The sequence below is a fragment of the Geotrypetes seraphini genome, chromosome 6 (genome assembly GCF_902459505.1).
Source record: "Geotrypetes seraphini chromosome 6, aGeoSer1.1, whole genome shotgun sequence".
Classification (NCBI taxonomy): domain Eukaryota; kingdom Metazoa; phylum Chordata; class Amphibia; order Gymnophiona; family Dermophiidae; genus Geotrypetes; species Geotrypetes seraphini.
Window position 1 is genome coordinate 231,739,890 of NC_047089.1, and position 23,511 is coordinate 231,763,400.

A 23,511-nucleotide genomic window follows, 5' to 3' on the forward strand; every position below is an offset into this window, starting at 1 on the left:
GAGAGGAAGGGGAGGGGAGAGAAAAGAGGGAGGAGTGGAGGTGGGAAGGAAAGGGGAGGAAAAGAGGAGAGGGTAAAGGAGATTAAGTGTCGAACAGATGGGCTTTCATTTTCTTCGGAAGATGATGTGGCAAGGTTCAGTTCTATAATATAACTGAGTTAGATCCGGATTTCAGAATCTAGCTCACTGGAACGCTATATTGATCCTCAGATGCACCACTCTTTATCGGGTAAAATCCAGTGGTCAATACGGATGGCGTTGATAAAGTTAGGGACCCAGCCTTGAGAAAGTGTTTCATCGCGAAACATGTCGGCAAAAGAAGTCCCTACAATGACCACAAACTAAAAGATAAGTTCACCTTACAATGATTCTCTAAATTATTTAACACTTGTGAAATGGAAAATGTTATAAAATTAAAAAAGTGATAGATGTATAGCTAAACATATAGATGAGACTGATCCAGGGAAGATTTTGCACATAAAGCTTAACGTTGTGATAAGGTTTGAACGTGGAGTGGTGCATCTGAGGATCAATATAGCATTCCAGTGAGCTAGATTCTGAGATCCGGATCTAACTTTGTTATATTATAGGTATTGAATGCTATATAACAATTGAGTGCCACAAATTGATTGAAGGTTCAGTTCTAGTCATTTCTGTAAGGCCATTCCAATAAGGTATGTGTTTCTCCAAATGCCACTCTGCCTGTACCAGTTAAGACATGAATTTTTACACTCAATTTGTCACGGGCGCTGAATGTTGCAGGCTAATTTGTAGTTTAATAAGCATCCAAAAACCCCTCCACTTTATAACAATCCAGTAAGGACATGTATTTTTTAAGTACCTTTCTTATTTATAATCTTAATGTAGATTTTCTGTAAACCGCTTAGAACCTAACGGATGTAGCGGTATATAAGAAATAAATTACATTACATTACATTATAGCCACAAACGACCCAACACGGGCCGTGTTTTGGCAAAATAAAAATGCTTTCCTCAGGTGTCTTTTTGGGCCTTTGGCTGTCTTAAATATAAAAAAAAAATACAAAATTTGCAAAAAATCCAAGTAGTTTAAGAGTCTATAAAGAAACAGCAGATACACACAAACCGCCAATATAACCCCCCTCTGGCAAGACTCCTCCTACCTGTCACCGCCAATGATTGCCCCAAACTTATCAGGGAAGGAGGAATGTTCAAGCCTTTTGGAGAGATGTTACAGTTAGTTAGTGAGGAGCTGACGACTTGTACATTATGAGAAAATTAGGGCTTCCATTATCTCAGTGGCAAGAGTATTGTTATGGAACAATTTGTCAGGACCTCTTCGGTTGTTATCTGGTTTACAAAAATTTAAGGTGGTCTTGAAAAGACAACTTTATTTGTAGAGGCTTTTTCTAAAATAATTTTGTTTGAAGAACTTTTATGAATCTGCACTGTTTTATGTCTCTTTTTGTTGTTATGTATGTATTCATGTGAACTGCTTAGGTGTAAGCGGGCTAAAAACTTTTTAAAATAAATAAATAAATAAATATATGGGATGTAATGTAATGTAATTTATTTCTTATATACCGCTAAACTCCGTTAGGATTCTAAGCGGTTTACAGAAAAATAGACAATAGGGTGCATTAAAATTATAAGTAAAATAGGTACTTAGAAATTCCCTTACTGTCCCGAAGGCTCACAATCTAACTAAAGTACCAGGAAAAATGACAATTAGAAGAGTAATAAAGAAAGAAAATAGAGAATAGATGAGAAAAATAAGAAAATAAACATTCTAATAAGACTACAATGATCTAAAGGACTTTGAAAGGTTGAAAAAAGAGGGGAGATAAGAAGAGATGCAGAGGGATGAGATGGGATGAGATGAGTGTGCACTTCTATTGCACACTCATATTTATAAGTATGCTTTATGCCACTTGTTTTGTTCTATTTCTATCATTTAAATTTCTCCAGAATTCTATTGTTCAATGGTTCCTCCCTCCTGCATCTATTCCTTTCTCTCCTCTCTTCTACCTTCCAAAGTACTTAGATCAATGCAGTCTTGTTAGAATGTTTATTTTCTTATTTTTTCCTCTATCTCTATTTTTCACTTCTTTATTACTCTCCAGGTACTTTAGTTAGATTGTGAGCCTTCGGGACAGTAAGGGAATTTCTAAGTACCTTTCTTACTTATAATTTTAATGTATATTTTCTGTAAACCGCTTAGAACCTTAACGGAGTTTAGCGGTATATAAGAAATAAATGACATTACATTACATTTTACTGAGCCGCGTTAGGGCTTTAACGCGTGGAATAGCGTGCACTACATTGCCACATGCGCTAGACCTTAACACCAGCATTGAGCTGGCGTTAGTTCTAGCCACTTAGCGTGGGTTTAGTGCGCACTAAAAACGCTTAGTAAGTACGTGAGATAGATTGTGAGCCTGCCAGGACAGAGAGGGAAAACTGCTCGAGTACCCGAATAAATGCATGTAAACCGTTCTGAGCTCCCCTGGGAGAACGGTATAGAAAATTGAATAAATAAAAATTTATTTGCATTTGATATACAGTACCGACCTAGGGTTACCAGATGACTGGCCTCTTTTTAGAGGATTGTCCGAGTGCCCAGGGGGGATTTCCAAAACCTGGAAGTTTGTCTGGGTTTTGGAAGACCCCGAGCTCGGGGCTGCATCTGGAGAGCCTTCGCGCATGCTCGGGGACCCTCCAGATGGGGGCCCTGAGCTTGGGGGAAGAAGAGACGAAGTTTGTGTGGGGGGCGGGGCTTGGGCCAGAATAGAGTGGAGCTTGGGGCAGAACAGGGAGGGGTGGGGCTAGGACAGATGGGCGGGGTCACGTGTCCTCTGTTTTTGTAACAGAGAAAATCTGGTAACCTTATACCGACCTATGCTGGAGAAATTCAGGGCGGTGTACAATTTTTTTTTTCTGTCAGGTACTCTAAGAATTGCCCCTATCTGTTCCGGGCTCACAGTCTAAGTAAGTAGGAGAGGGGGTCCCAACGGTGTCCTGTTTTTATCCCTATTCCCTTTCATGTGCTCTTTCTTCTCTAGCTCTGCCATCAGCAGTGATCAAAGCTGTGTTGTCCCTTGTTCAAATTCTTCTCATTTCTCTGTAGTCCTTTCTCACATCTTTTGGCTCTCTCACCTCCCTCTCCACTCCCTTCCCATCTTCAATTTCTTTTCTTGGCGTCCTGTGTCCTCCACCTTCTCCTTCTGTACTATTCCTTCATGGTCACATCATGCCTTATTTCTGTTTTTCTACCTTTCTCATCCCTCTGAGTTTTAGACTTTACCTTCACCAACCCCCATTTTTCCATTTCTGCCTCCTCCCATTCCCACCTCCTCAGTATCTATTTGACTGTATTTTCCCCCTCCCTCCTCATACAAAGCCACCACAATTCCTTCTTTCCTCTCCTAGAAGCTGGAGGCACTGGGATCCCAATTAAGCAACATGTCCTCTTCCCTTCCCCCCCACCATCTCCAGTGACTCTGTAGGTGTGGGGGGACTCAGATGACAGACCACAAGCAGGTGCCAAGAAGTTGAAAGCACGGAAGGAAAGCAAACTCAGCTCCACCACATTCCCACTGCAGAAGGCAGGTCGGAGGACTCGGGCCCAGCTGTCTGGCTGCAGGCAACCAGGAATTAGACCTAAATGGCAGCCAGGTCCTGACCCGAGCATGAGTGAGATGAATGTTGTGTGCGAACACACCCACCCACGCACAAACAAAAGGTTGACCCTAAGTCTTCCAGAGAAATGGAAGTCCGACATGAACAAAAACACTGTGGAGAGGATCATGTTCAAGATGCAGGCTTTTATTTAAAAATACAATCCAATAATCCTCATGAAGAAATATCTAGAACCCAGAACATGTCCGTCTTTCAACAAAACTCTCTTCTTCAGGGGTCCCTAAAGGTCCCGATGCATAAACTCATGGATCATAAACTAAAAACGGTGATGGGACAAAAGCGCGCGAGACTTCAGCGTGCCAACATTGCAGCGCAGACAATTTAGCGCAAGACCCCAGCGCGCCGCCAAAAAAGTTACTTTTAAAGAGCTCCGACGGGGGGTGTGGGGGGAACCCCCCACTTTACTTCATAGTCTTTGCGCTGCCGTTGAGGGGGGCGTGGGGGGTACAACCTCCCCATTATAGAGAAAATAACTTTTTCCTTTAAAAAAAAAAAATCGGAAAAAAGTTGAGTTTACTCTATAATGGAGGGTTCCAACCCTACAACACGGCAGCGCGAAGAGTATGAAGTAAACTGGGGAGGCCCCCCCCCTCCGACACCTCCCATCGGAGCTCTTTAAAAGTAACTTTTTAGGCGGCGCGCTGGGGTCTTGCGCCGAATTGTCTGCGTTGCAATATCAGCGCGCTGAAGTCTCACGCGCGAATGACTACGAACCCTAAAAACAATCATAGGTGAAACTCTGCACGGATGAGAAGTCCTCGGGAGGGGGAGAAACCTCCCCCCCAAAAAAACACACACACATATACACCCTGCTTAACAGGGACATTGGTTAAAAAAAGCAGCTGGTTGATCTCTCATTTTCTTTGCTCTTTGCATGTGGCCACCATGAGTGATGAGGACAGTGAAGCCCAAACTACAACACAGAGGTTTGCGGGTGATTTGGGAGAAATAAGGCATAGTTGGCCAATTTGAGGGTTCATGCTACTTGTGTCAGACATGGAAGCGGGTGATTTAGGCCCAGTGGCTAGTAAGGGGGGGAAGCGCGGTGGGGGAGGGAGGGGAAGTTCCAGGTTCCATCTTTGTGGGAGGCACCGGCACCAGCGCCTCTCCTCCTCGCTATACCCCTATAGACCTCTTTAAATGCTCGCTGGCTTGAGCGGCATCTTCTACTTGCTGCTCGTTAGAGAATGACACGGTGAAAAAATTGGTCCCCGTCACCGCCCCGTCCCCGTCTCACCATCCCCGTCACCGCCCCGTCCCCGTCTCACCATCCCCGTCACCGCCCCGTCCCCGTCTCACCATCCTCTTCACCGCCCCGTCACCGCCACTGCCACCCCATTCACCGCCACTGCAATCCCATTCACTTTTCTTTACTTACGTATAAAGGAAACATTCTTTAAAACTTTAAAACTTAGTTAAATATTAGTTAATAACTATACAAAAACAAAACACGCAGAGAAAAAATTAATTAATATAAATTCCCTGACTTCCCTGCACTGTCCCCCCTTGAAGGTCTGTCCCCATCCTGAAAGCCTGATGCCCCCCCCCCGATACATCCCTCCCCCCGAAGGACAGCCGACTCCCCAACAATATCGGGCCAGGAGGGAGCCCAAATCCTCCTGGCCACGGCGACCCCCTAACCCCACCCCGCACTACATTACGGGCAGGAGGGATCCCAGGCCCTCCTGCCCTCGACGCAAACCCCCCTCCCCCCAACGACCGCCCCCCCAAGAACCTCCGACCGCCCCCCCAGCCGACCCGCGATCCCCCTGGCGACCCCCACGACCCCCCCACCCCCCTTCCCCGTACCTTTGGTAGTTGGCCGGACAGACGGGAGCCAAACCCGCCTGTCCGGCAGGCAGACAACGAAGGAATGAGGCCGGATTGGCCCATCCATCCTAAAGCTCCGCCTACTGGTGGGGCCTAAGGCGCGTGGGCCAATCAGAATAGGCCCTGGAGCCTTAGGTCCCACCTGGGGGCGCGGCCTGAGGCACATGGTCGGGTTGGGCCCATGTGCCTCAGGCCGCGCCCCCAGGTGGGACCTAAGGCTCCAGGGCCTATTCTGATTGGCCCACGCGCCTTAGGCCCCACCAGTAGGCGGAGCTTTAGGATGGATGGGCCAATCCGGCCTTATTCCTTCGTTGGCTGCCTGCCGGACAGGCGGGTTTGGCTCCCGTCTGTCCGGCCAACTACCAAAGGTACGGGGAAGGGGGGTGGGGGGGTCGTGGGGGTCGCCAGGGGGATCGCGGGTCGGCTGGGGGTGCGGTCGGAGGTTCTTGGGGGGGGGCGGTCGTTGGGGGGAGGGGGGGTTGCGTCGAGGGCAGGAGGGCCTGGGATCCCTCCTGCCCGTAATGTAGTGCGGGGTGGGGTTGGGGGGTCGCCGTGGCCAGGAGGGTTTGGGCTCCCTTCTGGCCCGATATTGTCGGGAAGTCGGCGGTCCTTCGGGGTGGGGGTGCGAGTGGTCCTGCCGGGGGGGGGATGTATCGGACGTCGGGGAGTCGGCCGGGCAAGAGGGCTTGGGCTCCCTCTTGCTCCGATCGCGGGTGCGGGTGGGAGCGCGTGCGAGCGGTCGTTCGGGGTGGGGGTGCGAGCGGTCCTGCTGGGGGGGGTGAATCGGGCGTCGGGCGGGGTGGGAACTATGTTTTAAAACTTTTGTATACCATGCGTGAAAATACGGTAAATAGCGGTTCCTAGAAGGGGGTACATTGGCCCGCGGGGACAAACCTGTTCACCGTTTCCGCGGTCGGTGAATGGCCTTGTCCCCGTCACCGCAGCGACTGCTAGTTTTCTTCCCCGTTTTCGGCGGTGACCCGCGGCTTAAATGCGGTGGCCGCGGGTAAACCGTCACCGTGTCATTCTCTACTGCTCGTGCCGGCGTGGACTCCTTTTTGACATCACTTCCTGGTCGCGGAACCAGGACGTGACGTCAGAAGGGAGCTAACACTGGTGCGAGCAGAAGGTGGAAAATGCTGCTCAACATTTTGAGAGGTATGCTGGGGGGGAGGGGGTGCTCAAGTGATGGGGAAGAGTTGGAGGGGCACCCAAGCAGTGGGGAAGAGTGGGAGAGAGTGGGCGACGCACAGCACGGCGATTCCATGCCACCAACCTCCCTCACTATGCCATTGTTTAGGCCTCTTGATCATCGTGCCAGGGAGAGTGAATTTGGGGTTGTATTTTGGAGAGGGGTCCTAAGGGTAAGGCCCTCCGTCAGTGTTAAATGTTAGCCTGCAACATTCCAACAAAACGCAAATAGAACCAAAAGTTTCCACAAAGAAAATGAAACGGCTAAACAATAAAAGATTGTGGAACCGAAGATCGGATGGACCAGGCTGTAGTTTAATAAGTGTCTCTAAAAACACTTAAAAACAAAGCTAGGGTTACCAGATGTCCGGATTTCTGAGGACATGTCCAGGGGTCCGGACGGCTTTTCAAAACCCAGCACTTTTTCCGGGTTTTGACAAACTTCCTTGATATCGCGTCGGGCAGGAGGGCATCCGCGCATGTGCTTGGTGTCATTGCGTCGCATCCGCACATGCACAGACGCCCTCCTACCCGATAAGAGTAGGTAGTGGGGGTGGGGGGACTGGGGCATAATGGGGTGGGGATGGATGAAACTGGGCGGGCCTGGGGGGGAGGTTTAGGGGGGTCTGGATTTTACTAAAGTAAAATATGGTAACCCCTCACAGGGCAAATAGGTCCAGGAGGGTGGAGAGGTTGTGGAGAATATCTCTGTTTGGGTGGGGGAAGGGAAGTGCTATGGAGACAGCACAAAGTTTCGGCTTCATTTGAAGCCGTAACAAGACCAATTTACTGATTCGGTGCCAAAACTGGTCAGCCTTTATAGTCTCCTGTAGGCGCTCAGTTTTGTACGACTAACAATGGGAAGATACCCTTAGAGCGTTGCAGAAATGAGCAACTGGTTGGGTCAGATGTGCTTATCTGATGTCTCCTCTGCTGCTGGGTTATCTTTAAGCCTCAATAGCCATAATTGAAAATACAAATATTGCAATATACAGAGCAAACACACGGCCTCAATTTGTTTTTCTAACCTGGGGCATCAAAAGAAACAATTCCTTGTAACAAGGGCACTGCATTTTTCGTGGCCTGTGCCAACACAGGGGCAGAGCCTCACGAACGATGCAAGGAAGTTCAGTCAGCCAACACCTTAAGAAAACAGCTCAGCGTCACCCAGGTACACAGCAGCACCTTAGTCATGTAGAAATAAACAGTGAGGTCCCCGAGATTCAGCTTCCAGCAGCTCATGAAAGGAAGCTCTGTGACTCCCCACAGGCCTGCTCCGGCCTTAGACCCTGGAGCTACTGAAACAGTAGCCGATCCCCAGCAAACGGCTCCTTTATGCAAACTCTGAGTCATACGAACAGCTAAAGGGAGACGTGTCGAAAAAAAAAAAAAAAAAATCAACAGTTCGCAGGAAACCCAGAGCTTCCCGGCACATATTTTTTTTTTCTTCTTTCCAGCAGAAAAAGTACCTCCCACTTTCTCACTGTCCCCTGACCACTGGTGGTCAAAGTTGGCCACAAGACTAAGAGAGGAAGTTATCAACAAGTTGTGCTATTTTTGTGCATTATAAAAATGAGAATACGTGCCCAAATAGCATGACTTGAAGAAAAACAACCCACCTTAACACTGGTTCTCATTGATAACTTCCCCTCCTAAGGAACAGTGCTCCTTCTCAAGGTTCTCTGCCAGCCGTTTCTTCCTCTGCAGCCACTGAAAGCATTCTCCAAACCCTTGATCTTGCCACAGAGCCTTGGACAGAGGCATAGCAGCCTAATAATATGGTGAGCCGAGATCCAGGGGGGGAACAGGGGTGCGATTCCCACTGCAGCTCCTTATGACCCTGAGCAAGACACTTAACCCGCCTCATTCTGCCTCCAGCTCCATCCCCCACCCCGCATGAACCTCCCCAAGATCGGGACTGTGTTTGGAGGGCGTCTGCGCATGTGGAGGGAAAGTCCATAGGCTATTATTGAGAAAAGACATGGGGGAAGCCACTGCTTGCCCTGGATCGGTAGCATGGAATGTTGCGGCTCTTTGGGGTTCCGGAATCTTTTGTTACTCTTTGGGATTCCGGAATCTTGCTATTCTTTAGGATTCTGCTACTCCTTGGATTTTGGCCAGGTACTAGGGACCTGGATTGGCCACCGTGAGAACGGGCTACTGGGCTTGATGGACCTTTGGTCTGACCCAGTAAGGCTATTCTTATGACGTGGTGATTTCATGTTCATGCGTGCTTGTGTATGACTTCATTGCGTCAATGTCCACGCATACGCAGACACCCTCCAGACGCGGCCCTGAGGTCAGGGACTTCCAAAACCCGGACAAACTGTCAGGTTTTGGAAATCCTTCTGGGCATTTGAACAGTCCTCTAAAAAGAGGACATGTCCGGGTTTTTCCAGATGTCTGGTAATCCTACCTAACCCTCCATTGCACAGGTACAAAAAAAAAAACACACCTTAGATTGTGAGCCTACCAAAAAAGTGGTGTAGAGGAGGTGGCCTAGTGGTTAGACCTGCTGCATCCAGTGGCATACCTAGGGTATGAGACACCCAAAATATAAAAATTATTTTTAGTAATTTTATTAATTTATTTTTATATCCTGTCCGCCCCAGAGAACTCAGAATGGGTTACATTCACAGTGTTATGATATAACATTGCAACCTCTCCAACTAGTAAGGGTTCTGCTGCACGAGGGATGGGAGGGAGGGAGGACAGAAAGATGCTGTGCACAGTGCAAGGGTACTGCTGCATGAGGGATGGGAGGGAGGGAGGACAGAAAGATGCTGTGCACAGTGCAAGGGTACTGCTGCACAGGAGGGACAGAAAGATGCTGCAGAGGGAAGGCACAAGGGGATGGGTGAGAGGGGAGGAAAGATGCAGCACATGTGGGGGAGAGAAAGGAAAGGGGACGAATTGGGGTGGAGGAGAGGAAGGGAGACATGACCATTGTACATGAAAAAAATAAGACCAATCCTGAAAATATGACAGTGTCTAGGTCTTATTACTAGGTCTTATTTTCAGGGAAACACGGTAACTCTATGGTACTATGGCATGTAGGTGAGCAAAAGAAGGCACATTCTTTTATTCACCGAAGGGTGCCACACCACTTAGCCAGATAAGGGAAAGGATGAGGGAATTAATGGGAAGAATCCAGGAGAACAGTGGCATAGGAAGAGGGGGGAGCAGTCTGCCCTGAGCACCGCCATGTTGGGGGTGTGCTGGAACCCATCCTCCTCTCTGCCCCCCCCTGCTGCATGCTTGTGCCTCTTCCCATCCCTCAAGCCTCTTTAATTTTCATGGCACGGGCAGTATCATGAACTTGCTGCCCGCTTCGCTGTTGGCTCTCTCTGACGTCTCTTCCAGGTTCTGCGCCTAGAAGTGAGCTGACATGACGCAGGTAGAAAGTTCGCAATGCTGCTTATGTGGGGGAAGATTAAAGAGGTATGGGGCGTGCGCGAGCAGTGGGGAGGGGGGGAGGGGAAGGTGCGCCACTCACCGTTGCTAAGCCACTGCAAGAGTCCATGAGTATAGGTAGGCGGTCTGAGACTGAGATAGCCAAGAATTAAGGCTATTTGGAATCACTGGAAAGCGGACATGTCGGAAGACAACAGAGAATCAAGACCTAAAGCATCCCCTACCCTCCCCTTTCCTATGATTTCAGACATTTCTAGATACCGCTGATGGCAGGGTGCAGGGGCTGAACCAAAACAGGTTCTGCAAGGCACAGAGATAGAAATGAAAGCAAACAGGTTGCGAGGGTGGCAGATCCGCGGCCTGCGGGCCACACAGTGGTGGGGAGTCTGATTGTTGTTGAAAGAGTTCTAACACTGAGGCACATCCGTCATCAAGAGCATTGTTCCTTCTGGCTCCCGACTCACAGAAGGGTTTGCACGTCAGGCTGTTCGCACAAGGTGGTTTGACTATTAAAGGACATCTGGACCAATGAGGACTTTTCTAAAGTAATTTTTCTGCTTATAATGTGCCATAAAATTACTAGGGGTTCACAGGCAAAATATTTTTGTTTGTTTTAGTTTCTCAAATCGTTTAGAAAAATGTTGGTTTTGCTGTGGGGTTTTTAGAATTCTTTTTTTTTTTTTTTTCCACTGTAGGTGCAATATCGTAACTAGCACTTACTGTTTGGAAAAAAACAAACACTACTGGGCTCACTTTAAAAAAAAATAAAGACGTCCAGAAAATGGCATAAACCAAAGACTAGGGGACACTCAATAAAGTTACAGGGAAATACTTTTAAAACTAATAGGAGGGGTGTGGCCGGGGGAGGAACAGGGAGGAGTCATGTGGGAAAGGGGCGGGGCCAAGTCTCCTCTTTATTTCAAAGAGGAAATCTGGCAACCCTACTATGAGGGGAAGACTATGTGTGGCCCCTGTTCCCTGTAAGCTGAGCAAGAGTCCTCTACCTACAGTTCTGCCACTAGGGAGTGCTATTTTACTACCATAGTTTCAATGAGGGACAGGTAAGTTCTGCAGGGATCCAGAGAATCCGATTGTCCTTAGCACAATAGGGAAGTATCACCTTGACTGGCAGCAATGCAGTTAGATGCCTCCCACTCAGCTTAGGGGGAACAGGAAAAAGAATTTACATTTCATGGACCTGATATAAATGCTGCACATGGAATCTGCCCTTCCCATCTCCTCTTATCACTTGCCTTGAACTGAAGCTAGGGTTACCAGATTTTCCATCTGGTAAAGAGAGGATGCATGGCCCCGCCCTGTTCCACCCCTGGGTCTGCCCCGCCCCCAAACCCCACCCCACACAAACCTTATCTCTTCGGGCCGGGGCTGGAGTGCATCTGTGCATGCGCAGATGCACTCCAGCCCCGGCCCCAATCTCACCGGGTTTTGAAAAGCCGTCTGAACTTGTCCTCTAAAAAGAAATCCGGACGTCTGGTAGCCCTAGCTGAAGCGCTATACGTATATCTATATATCTATTTTTTTTTAATTTATACATTTTCATCATTACAATTTCACATAGAAATAAGAAAAGGGCATGTTGGGCATTATCAAAAAAGGTATCACTACCAGAACCAAGGAAGTTATCCTCCCGCTGTACAGGGCAATGGTGCGACCCCATCTGGAATACTGCGTCCAGTACTGGTCGCCGTACCTAAAGAAAGATATGGCGATACTCGAGAGGGTCCAGAGAAAAGCAACAAAAATGATAAAGGGCATGGAAAACCTCTCGTATGCTGAGAGGCTGGAGAAGCTGGGGCTCTTTTCCCTGGAAAAGCGGAGACTTAAGAGGGGATATGATAGAAACTTATAAGATCATGAAGGGTGTGGTGAAGGTAGAGAGAGACAGATTCTTCAGACTGGCGGGGGCAACAAAAACTAGAGGGCACTCAAAAAAATTGAGGGGAGATAGATTTAGAAGAAATGCTAGGAAGTTCTTCTTCACCCAGAGGGTGGTGGACGCCTGGAATGCGCTTCCAGAGGAGGTGGTTGAGCAGAGTACGATTTTGGGTTTCAAAAAGGGATTGGACGAATTCCTGAAGGGAAAGGGGATCCAGGGGTATAATTAGAGGGTTACTATACAATACAAAACGCCCTTGAGTAATAGATCACTACAGGTCCTTGACCTGGGGGGCCGCCGCGGGAGCGAACTGCTGGGCGTGATGGACCTATGGTCTGACTCGGCAGAGGCAATGCTTATTAGAGAATGACACGGTGACAAAATTCATCACCGTTCCTGTCCCCGCGGATAACCGCGGGAAACCATCTTCATGTCATTCTTTAAGGAGAGAGGGAAGAATCAGAGTATGAATGGCCACAACCACTGACCCGCAAGCTTTGCTTTGAAGAATGCTGGTGTAGAAGGACCGAGGTTGAAATAGACACTAAAAAATAACATGGGATTATTTCCCGCGGTTATCCGCGGGGACGGGAACGGTGATGAATTTTGTCACCATGTCATTCTCTAATGATTATGTTCTTATGTCATATACAGACCGTTCTCAGTTATATCATTACTGTAACATAAATTCCTTTCAAGCCCACATTATTGGGAAAGCCATCTTCTACTGAAGAAAAATATAAAAGGAAATGATCAAAGGGACTAAAATAGTCCAACAAATGGACCACTTGTCCATTTACAAAAAAAGGGTTTTAACAATATTTACTCCTCAATAAGTCAGCACTCTTTATGTTGCCTCTCTAGAAATTATAAATTGCTGCAATTGAATTGGATCCCAAAACAAAAATTCAGTATCTTGTAACTTAACAAGACACTTACAGGGAATTTATTTTAGAAAAAATGATGCCTCTAGAGCCACCACTCTAGACTTCAACTTCAGAAATTCTTTCTTTCTTAACTGGGTGGCTCTAGAGACATCAGGAAAAATCCTCACCAAATCTCCACATAATTTTTGCTATTCTAATTTTTAAAAAGTACGTTTTCATTACTAACATCTTATCCCATCTCACTCATGCAAGTTATCACAAGGGTGGACCGAGTCTGGATTAGATCTTGACTATCTTCCAAAAAAAACACGTTAAATCTATATCCGTTGATACCAGCCGATCCACTCCCTGATTCGACTCGAGCGTCTTTTTCTGTGGCACATAAGAATAATTGCGCTATACATATTTGATCTTAAAATGTTGGGGATTCTAAGTCGCTGCCTTCTGCATGTGTAGCAGCGATCTGGATTTTACCATTCACCTGACTGGTTTGTAACGAACTGCCTTATGTTCAAGCCCTTTTTCCAGGCAGCTTTATTTTCAGCTAGAATCATACAGGGCTCAACCTAATTGGGGTTTTCCTGTGGGGGGGGGGGAATGCTTATTGTGTTGAGCCCAACTGAGCTCTTTCATTTCTGTGATGTCAAAAAAAGGAAAAAAAAAAGTACCTCGGCCACTTCTACCCACGAATCGCAAGTCATTGAACTTGGCCACCTGGTTCTTCATGGCAGCTGTGGCGTTACGGAGTTCCGCTGAATAGTTTTCATCGTTTCCAGCCATCACCGTGACTAATGTACCATCGGGGACATCTCCCAGGGCCACCACCTAATGACCAGGAACAGAAACAACGTCAAGTTAGGAATCTCTACTGTTTTGTGTCCACCAAGCCACCTCTGTGTGCAAGTAATGCCACTTTTACTCTGCCCTCTACACCCTGCCAAGTGCCCAGTCGTACTGCAGCTAACAGCTCGAGACCCCGTTTCTCTGGTTCTTGACAACTCTCTCAAAGCCCGGAGATATTTTATGAATCGTCAAACATGTGAACACGTCAATAAGTCAAAATATTAGGGATGTAAACAGGGGATATATAAAGAAAGATGATTTTGGTTAATTTTTGGATGTTTGGACTTTTGTCCAAAATTGTTTCGACTTTTTATTGGTCGAATTCACACATTCACGTACGAAAATTTTTTAATATGCACAAATCGACTTTGCATATGTTAATTTACAGGTTGACATGTGTTACACTGATTTTACACACACTAATGAACCGACTACATGCTAAGGAATACACAGTTCTTGGGATGGGTGGATGTTAAAATAGAGTTTAAATGTAGAAATAATTTACGAGAAATTATGTTTTCTCTCCCTTTCTCTTCTGAGATTTGGACTTCATTTTTGTTTCTTGTGATTTGTGGAATTGAAATGTATCTATTTTTGGCGACGCGTCAAAACCGTGCAGGAAATTGCCGCGCCGACAATCCCGCGTAGGACTTCTTCATGCCGCTTAAAAACTGTTACTGTTAGTGCTCAGAGGGGTGTGTGTGTGTGGGGGGGGGGGGAACCCCCCCACTAAACTGGCAAGTGTTCACGCTCACGTGGGGGGGGGGGAGTGTGAACTCCCCCCACTACACTAAAAACTGCAGATTACCCGAAAACCGAAGGAAAATGGCAGTTTATAGTGTAATGGGGGATTCTCTCCCCCTCCCAACGTGAGCGTGAACACTTTTCAGTTTACTGGCCCCCCCAAGACCCCCCACTCACAGCTGTAACAGGAACAGTTTTTAGGTGGCACGCAGAAATCCTGCGGGGGATTGTCGGCACGCCAATGTCCCGCGCACTCCTATTTTGGGGTTACCTTGTCTATTTTCATCTCCTTTCACAAAGCTGCGCGAGCAGCTGCTGCTGCGGTAATAGCCCCGAAGCCCGTAGGGATTTAAAGGGCTTTGGGGCTTTTGCTGAGTAGCAGCCGCTAGTGCGGCTTTGTAAAAGAGGGAGGTTTGCGTATAAATATGAAAATTCTAATAAAAAGAAGGAACGCTTATTCCTATAAATAGATCGGCTGACCCTGAAGACCTAAGGAGACCTACGTCATGACTTGATAGATCACCAATGCGAGTGCATAATTATGGGTTCCTTTTACAAAGCTAAGGTAGAGCTTTCTACCGCGGGCTGACGAGGTAAATACTCCGAAGCGCATAGGAGTTCTATGAGCGTTGAAGCATTTGCCTCGTGGACCTGCGGCTTTATAAAAGCCAGCGTACATTGGCAATGAGAAGCTCCATGCAAACTTAGGCCCTCTTTTACCAAGCTGTGGTAGAGCGTTTTAGCGCGGTAAATGGTCCGACTCTCATTCAATTCCTTTGAGCGTCGGTGCATCTACTTTGTTGGCCTGTGCTAGAACGTTCTACGGCAGCTTGACAAAAGGAGGCCTTAACGCAGATTCCTTCTTGGATACGTGCGCATATATGTGGATTTAAAAAATACTTCTGGCACCTTTTGCCATGACCTGAAAATTTGGCGCGGAGAGGCCACTACACCCAGCCGTTATTAGGCAGGGGTACCTTCACACCGACATGGAAAACTAATAAGTCATCTTCCCGTAGGACAGGGGTGTCAAAGTCCCTCCTCAAGGACCGCAATCCAGTCGGGTTTTCAGGATTTCCCCAATGAATATGCATGAGATCTATTAGAATACCATGAAAGCAGTGCATGCAAATAGATCTCATGCACATTCATTAGGGAAATGCTGACAACCCGACTGGATTGCGGCCCTCGAGGAGGGATTTTGACACCCCTGCCGCAGGACAATAAGCTGGACATTCACTTAATGGGTCCAAGAAAGTTTCACCACTCCTTGGTTCAATCTGGATCCTCCACCAAATACAGAAAGGCTGACTGAAGCCGGAGAAGAACTCTGCAGAAAAGGTACAGATCGTAGAAAAGGGTGAGACGAGCTGGCAGCTGATTATCACAAGGGACCAATGTGACCCATCCAGAAAATGATAATTTAAGTTAATACCCGCAGGTGAGAACTGTTTTGGAGTCATGCCAACTTAGACTAGTTTTCAAGACCTGAAAATGTAACCATCAGAAAAGGTTTATGTTTAGAAAAGCAGTAGACTGCAATATGTTTGGAAGGAAGAGAAATTTAAGAGTTGAACAAACAAACAAAAAAACTAAATCCCCTGCTAAAAAAGGAACATGCTGCACCTTTCCCTGTAATTATCGGAGACTATTCCTTCACAGACCTGTCAAACAATCGTTTCCAATTATCTTAGGAAACAAAAAAAAAGGTGCAACGTAAACCCGGCAGTACGCAGTGTGCACCCCTCGCGTTGAGCGCCAACAGAAAGGAACCTGTGCGAGGGATACTTGAGATTTATTTTTAAAAAAGAAGCAGAAAAAAAAAAAAAAGAAAAACAAACATTGGTGAACAGTGCGAGAAGGATGACAGGGAAAAGCATTTTTGAAATCGCAGTACGCCTGGAAACACAAGCACAAACCAAGCAGACTAAACCAACAGGTAGGGACTTGCTAATATCAACACAAGGCAGTGTTTTCCTGCCGCTCCACCGGCTCAGGGAGAATCATCGCCTCCAGAGTCGAGCCTGGCCTGGGCACAGCGCACTTTCACACTCTGGAATGCTCACAATCAGGGAAAAGCCCAAAATCAGCTGCTCAACCAAATGCCCATTTGCTTCACCCTTTGTCTGCGAGGTGCCCCCATTTTCTTGTCTACTCCTCTGGGCTTCAGGCTCAATCAGAACAGGCCTCTCGGCTAAGCCCAACATTCGCGCTTTCGCTCATCCCCTTTCCCTCATTTTAATTGCCTGGCATAACTCTTTGGTCAGGAGTAGGGTTGCCCTAGGCACACCCCCCAGGCCCGCCCAGCCTCTCCCTATAATGCCCTAATCCTGCCCCCAGTCCCGCCCTAGCCTTGCTCCCCGCTGCGTGCTCTTGTCGGGCGGGGAGGAAGTGTGCGCATGCGCAGATGCCAAGCGATGATGTCACGTGTGGCAAGCGCGGGCTTCCTCCCCGCCCGACGCAATTTGAGGAGACTTTTCAAAACCAGGACAAAGTGCCGGGTTTTGAAAAGCCATCCGGACCCCGGGACATGTCCTCAAAAGGAGGGCATGTCCGAGGAAATCCGGATGTCTGGTAGCCCTAGTCAGGAGCCTCAACTACAACATGCTGAAATGCAGTAGAAGGTGATGTCATTTCCTGCCTCTCTACAGTGAACTCTGGGTAGGGGTACCAGATTTTACTTTGGTAAAATCCGGACCCCCTAGACCTGCCCCCCCCGGGCCTGCCCAGACCCACCCATCCCCACCCTCCGCTGCCTGCTCTCATCGGGCAGGAGGAAACCTGTTCCCTGCTTTCGCTTAACATCTTGATTTTTCAGACCACAAGACGCACTTTTTCCACCCCCAAAAAGGGAATGGAAAAGGGGGTGCGTCTTATGGACCGAATACACTGCGCACACCCCCCCCCCCCCAGTACCTTTTTTTAGTGGCAGTGGTCCAGCACGGTCTCCTGGACGGCTGCCTGTGTCTTAGAAGAGCGACACACAACGCAAGAGCACGACCTTTGTGCTTCCTGCTTGGTCGTGTCGCTCTGCGATTGGCTGCAGTCACTGACTGCAGCCAATCACAGAGCAGCGCGGAACCAGGCAGGAAGCGCATAGGTTGCGCTCCTGCGTTGTGCGTCGCTCTTCTAAGACACAGGCAGCCGTCCAGGAGTCCGCACTGGACCACCACCACTACAAAAAGGTACCCGGGGGAGGCTGCGGGCTTTAGGCAGCTGTTGGCAGCTTCGGGCTTCCCAGCACCAGACACACCTACGTGTAGAGGAGGAAAAACCAAGAAGAAAAAGGTTCTGAACCAAATTTTTTTTTCTTGGTTTTTCCTCCTCTACAGGTGGATGCGTCTTATGTCCGGTGCGTCTAATGGTCTGAAAAATGGTCTGCACATCTTATTTGCTTCCTTTTGGAGCAGAAAAATTGGAAGATGCTGCACTTTGTGTAAGCATGACACTGAACCCACTCCAAACCAGTGGGTTATTAACTGGGTGGGAATATATCTGGGTTTATGTTTTGTCCTCTGCAACTCACCTTTATTGGAGAATGGTACCACAAATGTCTCATTTATACCCACCCTGAGTTTTTCTCCCCCCCCCCCGCCCACCCCACCTCACTTAGATCAGTTATTCAGCAGCCATGGATCATGAATGTAAGGCTGGCTAACGGGTGCCACTCTGGCATGACATCTAGGCTTCTCTCTCTGCTGACCCCGAATGGCCCGGGAAACAGAAGCCCTGAACTGGGAACTGAACCCTGAAACTCAGCGCAAAAGTGCGCAACACTGATATAATCACCAGACTTACCCTTTTGAACATTTAAAAAAAAATATCCCAGACATTGGAAGCTATGCTTTGCCAAGCAGGATAAACCAGTCCAATTATTTCACTAAGAATCTCTTCAGTTCCCATTACACAAACCCTAACACAGCCCCTTTCATTCTCACAAACTCACGCATGATTAGTAAACCAGAGAAGCACAATTATTTAATTTAGTCTCTCTTTAAAATCACTGATAAGTTCATGGCACAGAAGGCAAACTAGCAGCTTCCTGGGCATGTACTAAGAAGGCTTTATTTTCTATCCATAGTATAAGAGTAGGTTTACAAGGGGTCAACTAGTTAAAGCAAGCTGGTATAAATTAGAGAATGACAGCGGGACAAATTTTTCCACGTTCCCCACAGGAACTCAATTTCCCCACCCTGTCCCCGTCAGTTTTGTCGCTGTCCCTGTCCCATTTCTTTGTAGGGACTGTGAGGCTTGAGTATTAGGGTAGAAAGGCAAGAACTAGGAATGCTTAAGGTAAATCTTAAGACAAGATGCACAAAGCTCCAGCATCCCAGTAAAAAAAAATACCAGGTTTGGAGCAATTTTGTCTCAGCACAGATAGCATTCAAATTTAATGCACACTATTGGTGCTGGGTAGCCTGGTAAAATGGGAAGGAACTGTTCCTAGTGCCTGCATAGAAGAGCTAAGCAGTAGGCACAGCTCTTCTGCGCGAGCCCAGTTAGCTCCTGATCGCCAGAGCTTCAAGCAGTTTATTAAAGTGCTTTTTTTTGTTTAAATGCCCAATATGGATGCAGCTGTTGTGCAGCAGTTATGCGAGTGTGTCTCTCGTGCCTAACGGCTATGTTCTGATCATAGGCATGGGACATACACTCACATAAATAACAGAAGAGAATTTAAATAAGCAAAATAAATGCATGAAACAATTTAATTAATTGTGCTCAGTGACGTGAACATACCTTAAACACCTAAAAACATACCTGTTCTCGAATTACATAGGTAACGAATAAGGACAATAGCCCCCTTCGTAATTCCACCCCATATCTGATCTTGTAAACTGTTAACCTCTAATCTCTAAACTATGAATGTTCCAATCAATTTATGAAACTTTTCTAACTCATTGTAAATAACACGGAACTTCCCAGTCCGGCAGTATATAAACTGTTGTTATTATTAATGTTGTTAATATCAGATGTTCACTGTTTTACTCTGTAATTCGCTGTCTGTACAGTTTCTCCTCATTGTAAACCGCCTAGAAGTCGCAAGATTGTTGGCGGTATATAAGAATAAAGTTATTATTATTATTCCTGTAAGCTCTGCCTCAAACTAATGATTTTTAAGTGTTTGAGTCTTGCGCAGATGAGGACAGAGCTTGCAGGAATGGGGCAGGAAAATGAGTTCTCGTGGGGATGGGAAAAAATTTGCCCCCGTGTCATTCTCTACTTGAGAGATCAGCATAGAAAATTGAATACATAAACAGTGTGAAGAGTTTCAGCCTCCAGAGCTGGTATTGTGACATCATAATGCCTCATTCCACCAATGCCTAAGAGCCAACCTCCTCAGTGATGTCACAATGGCTTGATTGGCCTTTACTTGGCTCACTTTGACTACATTTTAATTTCTAGAGTGGTGCAGTGTAGAGAATGACACGGGGACAAATTTGTCCCCATCTCCGCAGGAACTCAATTTCCCCATCCCATTCCTGTAAGCTCTGCCTTAACCACACAAGACTCAAACACTTATGATTTTAAAGGACAGAGCTTGCAGGAATGGGGCAGGAACAGGAAAAGAACTATCCAGGACAGGACGAGAAAATGAGTTGAATAAATAAATAGTTTCAGTCTCTGGTAACCAGAGCTAGTATTGTGACATCACAATGCCTCATTCCACCAATGCCTAAGAGCCAACCTCATCAGTGATGTCACAATGGCTCGATTGTCCTTTACTTGGCTCATTTTGATTTCTAGAGTGGCGCAGTTCAGAGAATGGCACGGGAACAAATTTGTCTCCATCCCCACAGGAACTCAATTTCCCTGACCCGTCCCCACGAGTTTTGTCCCTGTCCCATTCCTGTAACTCTGCCTTAACCGCACAAACCTCAAACACTTATGATTTTAAAGCATTTGAGGCTTGTGCAGATGAGGACACAGCTTGCAGGAATGGGGCAGGGGCAGGAAAAGAACTTGCGAGCACGGGAAAAAATTTGCCCCCCGTGTCATTCTCTAGTGTAAATGTCTGTGACAATCTTTGCTAAGTCAGGTTTGCACATATAGTATTTTATAGTCCGTGTATGTACTTTTGTCTCAGCCCAGACTCCATCACTGTAAAAGCCCACCGCCAACATATACACTATCATTCTATAGAGAACACTTCTACACCATCTATACTTGATAGGTCATTTATATATGTAGGTGTCAGGGTTCATAGTCAAAAACACGCAGGACAATCGAACGCCGACAATACCGCAGACAATCACGCGCAGGACATCGGCGCGCCGGACTTAAACTTAATTTTAAAGTGCTCCGAGGGTGGGGGTTTGGGGAGGGAACCCCCGCAGTTCAGTTAGTACTGTTTGCGCTGCAGTTGGGTGGGGGTGTTGGGGGGAACCCCCCATTATAGAGGGAAGAGGCGTTTTTCCCTTAATTTAGGGAAAAACATCAATTTCCTCTGTAATGTGGGGGGTTTCCCCCCACACCCCCCCCAATGACAGCGGCAACAGTACTAACTTAAATGGGGGGATTCCCCTACACCCCCCCTTGGAGCACTTTAAAATTAAGTTTAAGTCCGGCGCGCTGATGTTCTGCGCGCGGTTGTCTGCTCGGTATTGTCGGCGCTTGATTGTCTCGCACGCTTTTGTCCCGTAATCAGGTGTCAGTGGTATAGTAAGGGGGGTCTGGGGTGGTGAGGTAAACGCTTCAACGCTCATTCAATTCCTACAAGCGTCAGAGCATTTATTTTGCCGGCCCGTGGTAAGAAGCTCTTCTGCGGTTTAGTAAAACCCAGCGATAAAAGTTTAATTTGCCTGTTATTCTTTACCGCCCCCCCTCCCATTTACAAAACCGTAGCTTAACTCTTCGTGGCAGGGGAAGCCACAAATGGCTGAGCACAATTCTCTAACCAGCGCTGTTGTATGATTAACATGATCAGCTGCTTTTAAAGTGGCTGCCGACATGGGCGCTGGTTAGAGAATCCAGAGGTAGGTGCCTAACTTCGAGGTCAGTGTCCAAGAAAGTAGGCGTGGTTAGGGGGTGGATCCGGGGCAGAGTTTGGGCGTATGGTAAGAGCGGATAGCGTAGCAGGTTTTAAGAAAGGGTTGGACAAGTTCCTGGAGGAAAAGTCCATAGTCTGTTATTGAGAAAGACACGGGGAAGCCACTGCTTGTCCTGGACTGGTAGCATGGAATGTTGCTACTCCTTGGGATTCTAGAATCTTGTTACTCTCTGGGATTCCGGAATCTTGCTATTCTTTGAGATTCTGTGTGGAATGTTGCTACTCCTTGGGATTCTAGAATCTTGTTACTCTCTGGGATTCCGGAATCTTGCTAGTCTTTGAGATTCTGTGTGGAATGTTGCTACTCCTTGGGATTCTAGAATCTTGTTACTCTCTGGGATTCCGGAATCTTGCTATTCTTTGAGATTCTGTGTGGAATGTTGCTACTCCTTGGGATTCTAGAATCTTGTTACTCTCTGGGATTCCGGAATCTTGCTAGTCTTTGAGATTCTGTGTGGAATGTTGCTACTCCTTGGGATTCTAGAATCTTGTTACTCTCTGGGATTCCGGAATCTTGCTAGTCTTTGAGATTCTGTGTGGAATGTTGCTACTCCTTGGGATTCTAGAATCTTGTTACTCTCTGGGATTCCGGAATCTTGCTATTCTTTGAGATTCTGTGTGGAATGTTGTTACTCCTTGGGATTCTAGAATCTTGTTACTCTCTGGGATTCCGGAATCTTGCTATTCTTTGAGATTCTGTGTGGAATGTTGCTACTCCTTGGGATTCTAGAATCTTGTTACTCTCTGGGATTCCGGAATCTTGCTATTCTTTGAGATTCTGTATGGAATGTTGCTACTCTTTGAGTTCTGGCCAGGTACCAGGGACCTGGATTGGCCACCGTGAGAACGGGCTATTGGGCTTGATGGACCTTTGGTCTGACCCAGTAAAGCTAGTCTTATGTTCTTATGTGGACTGATGCGCCAGAAGGCGCTTACTCTAGGCGCACTCATTTAGGTCAGGGAAACCCTAATCCTAAACAGCAGTGCGCCTAAATATGGTGCTAAAAATCATTTGTGCAAATTTGGGTGCATGCAATTTAACTGATTAATGGGCCTATTAGTCCCAACAGTCGGCCGTCAACAATCAGTTATTATAGAACAATACAAAATCCCTTTTCCTATCAATTTACTGGGAACTTTCAACAAATGTATACCATTAGCTCAGTATCACTTATTAAGTTTTTTAATGTGCTCATAAGTTCTTCAGCAGGGCGCCAAAACAGCGATACGATGTTGCTGACACAGCGTGTAGATTTTAATCACATCACATTTTAGTAGAGCAAAACTGCTTCCAATACATATTATTTGTGTTAATGCAACTCTTCGTAGCATATAGAAAGGCCACTTACCTGAAAAGATGTTTCTCGGCTTCAACACAGTCCGTGTTTCGCTATGGCTACATCAGGATGCCGGAGTAGCAGCTATTTTTTTTAGAAATATTTTTTCTTTTGCTTTGGTGCAATGAACATAAGAATTGCCGCTGCTGGGTTAGACCAGTGGTCCATCGTGCCCAGCAGTCCGCTCACGCGGCGGCCCTCTAGTCAAAGACCAGCGCCCTAACCGAGACTAGCCCTACCTGCATACGTTCCGGTTCAGCAGGAACTTGTCCAACTTTGTCTTGAATCCCTGGAGGGTGTTTCCCCCTATGACAAACTCCGGAAGAGCGTTCCAGTTTTCTACCACTCTCTGGGTGAAGAAGAACTTACTTACATTTGTACGGAATCTATCCCCTTTCAACTTTAGAGAGTGCCCTCTCGTTCTCTCTACCTTGGAGAGTGTGAACAGTCTGTCTTTATCTACTTTGTCTTGAGTCCCTGGAGGGTGTTTTCCCCTATGGCAGACTCCGGAAAAGCGTTCCAGTTTTCTACCACTCTCTGGGTGAAGAAGAACTTACTTACATTTGTATGGAATCTATCCCCTTTCAACTTTAGAGAGTTCCCTCTCGTTCTCTCTACCTTGGAGAGTGTGAACAGTCTGTC

The 23,511-nt window shown here is 47.0% G+C and overlaps 1 protein-coding gene across 1 annotated transcript in view; it reads right to left on the reverse strand.

Annotated features, from left to right (window-relative positions):
* RUNX1 (RUNX family transcription factor 1) overlaps positions 1-23,511 on the reverse strand; it is a 146,792-nt gene that overhangs the window by 107,262 nt on the left and 16,019 nt on the right. Inside the window, exon 2 of the mRNA XM_033950349.1 lies at positions 13,566-13,722. Within this exon, the coding sequence (XP_033806240.1) occupies positions 13,566-13,722 (157 nt within the window). The remainder of the gene's footprint in view (positions 1-13,565; positions 13,723-23,511) is intronic.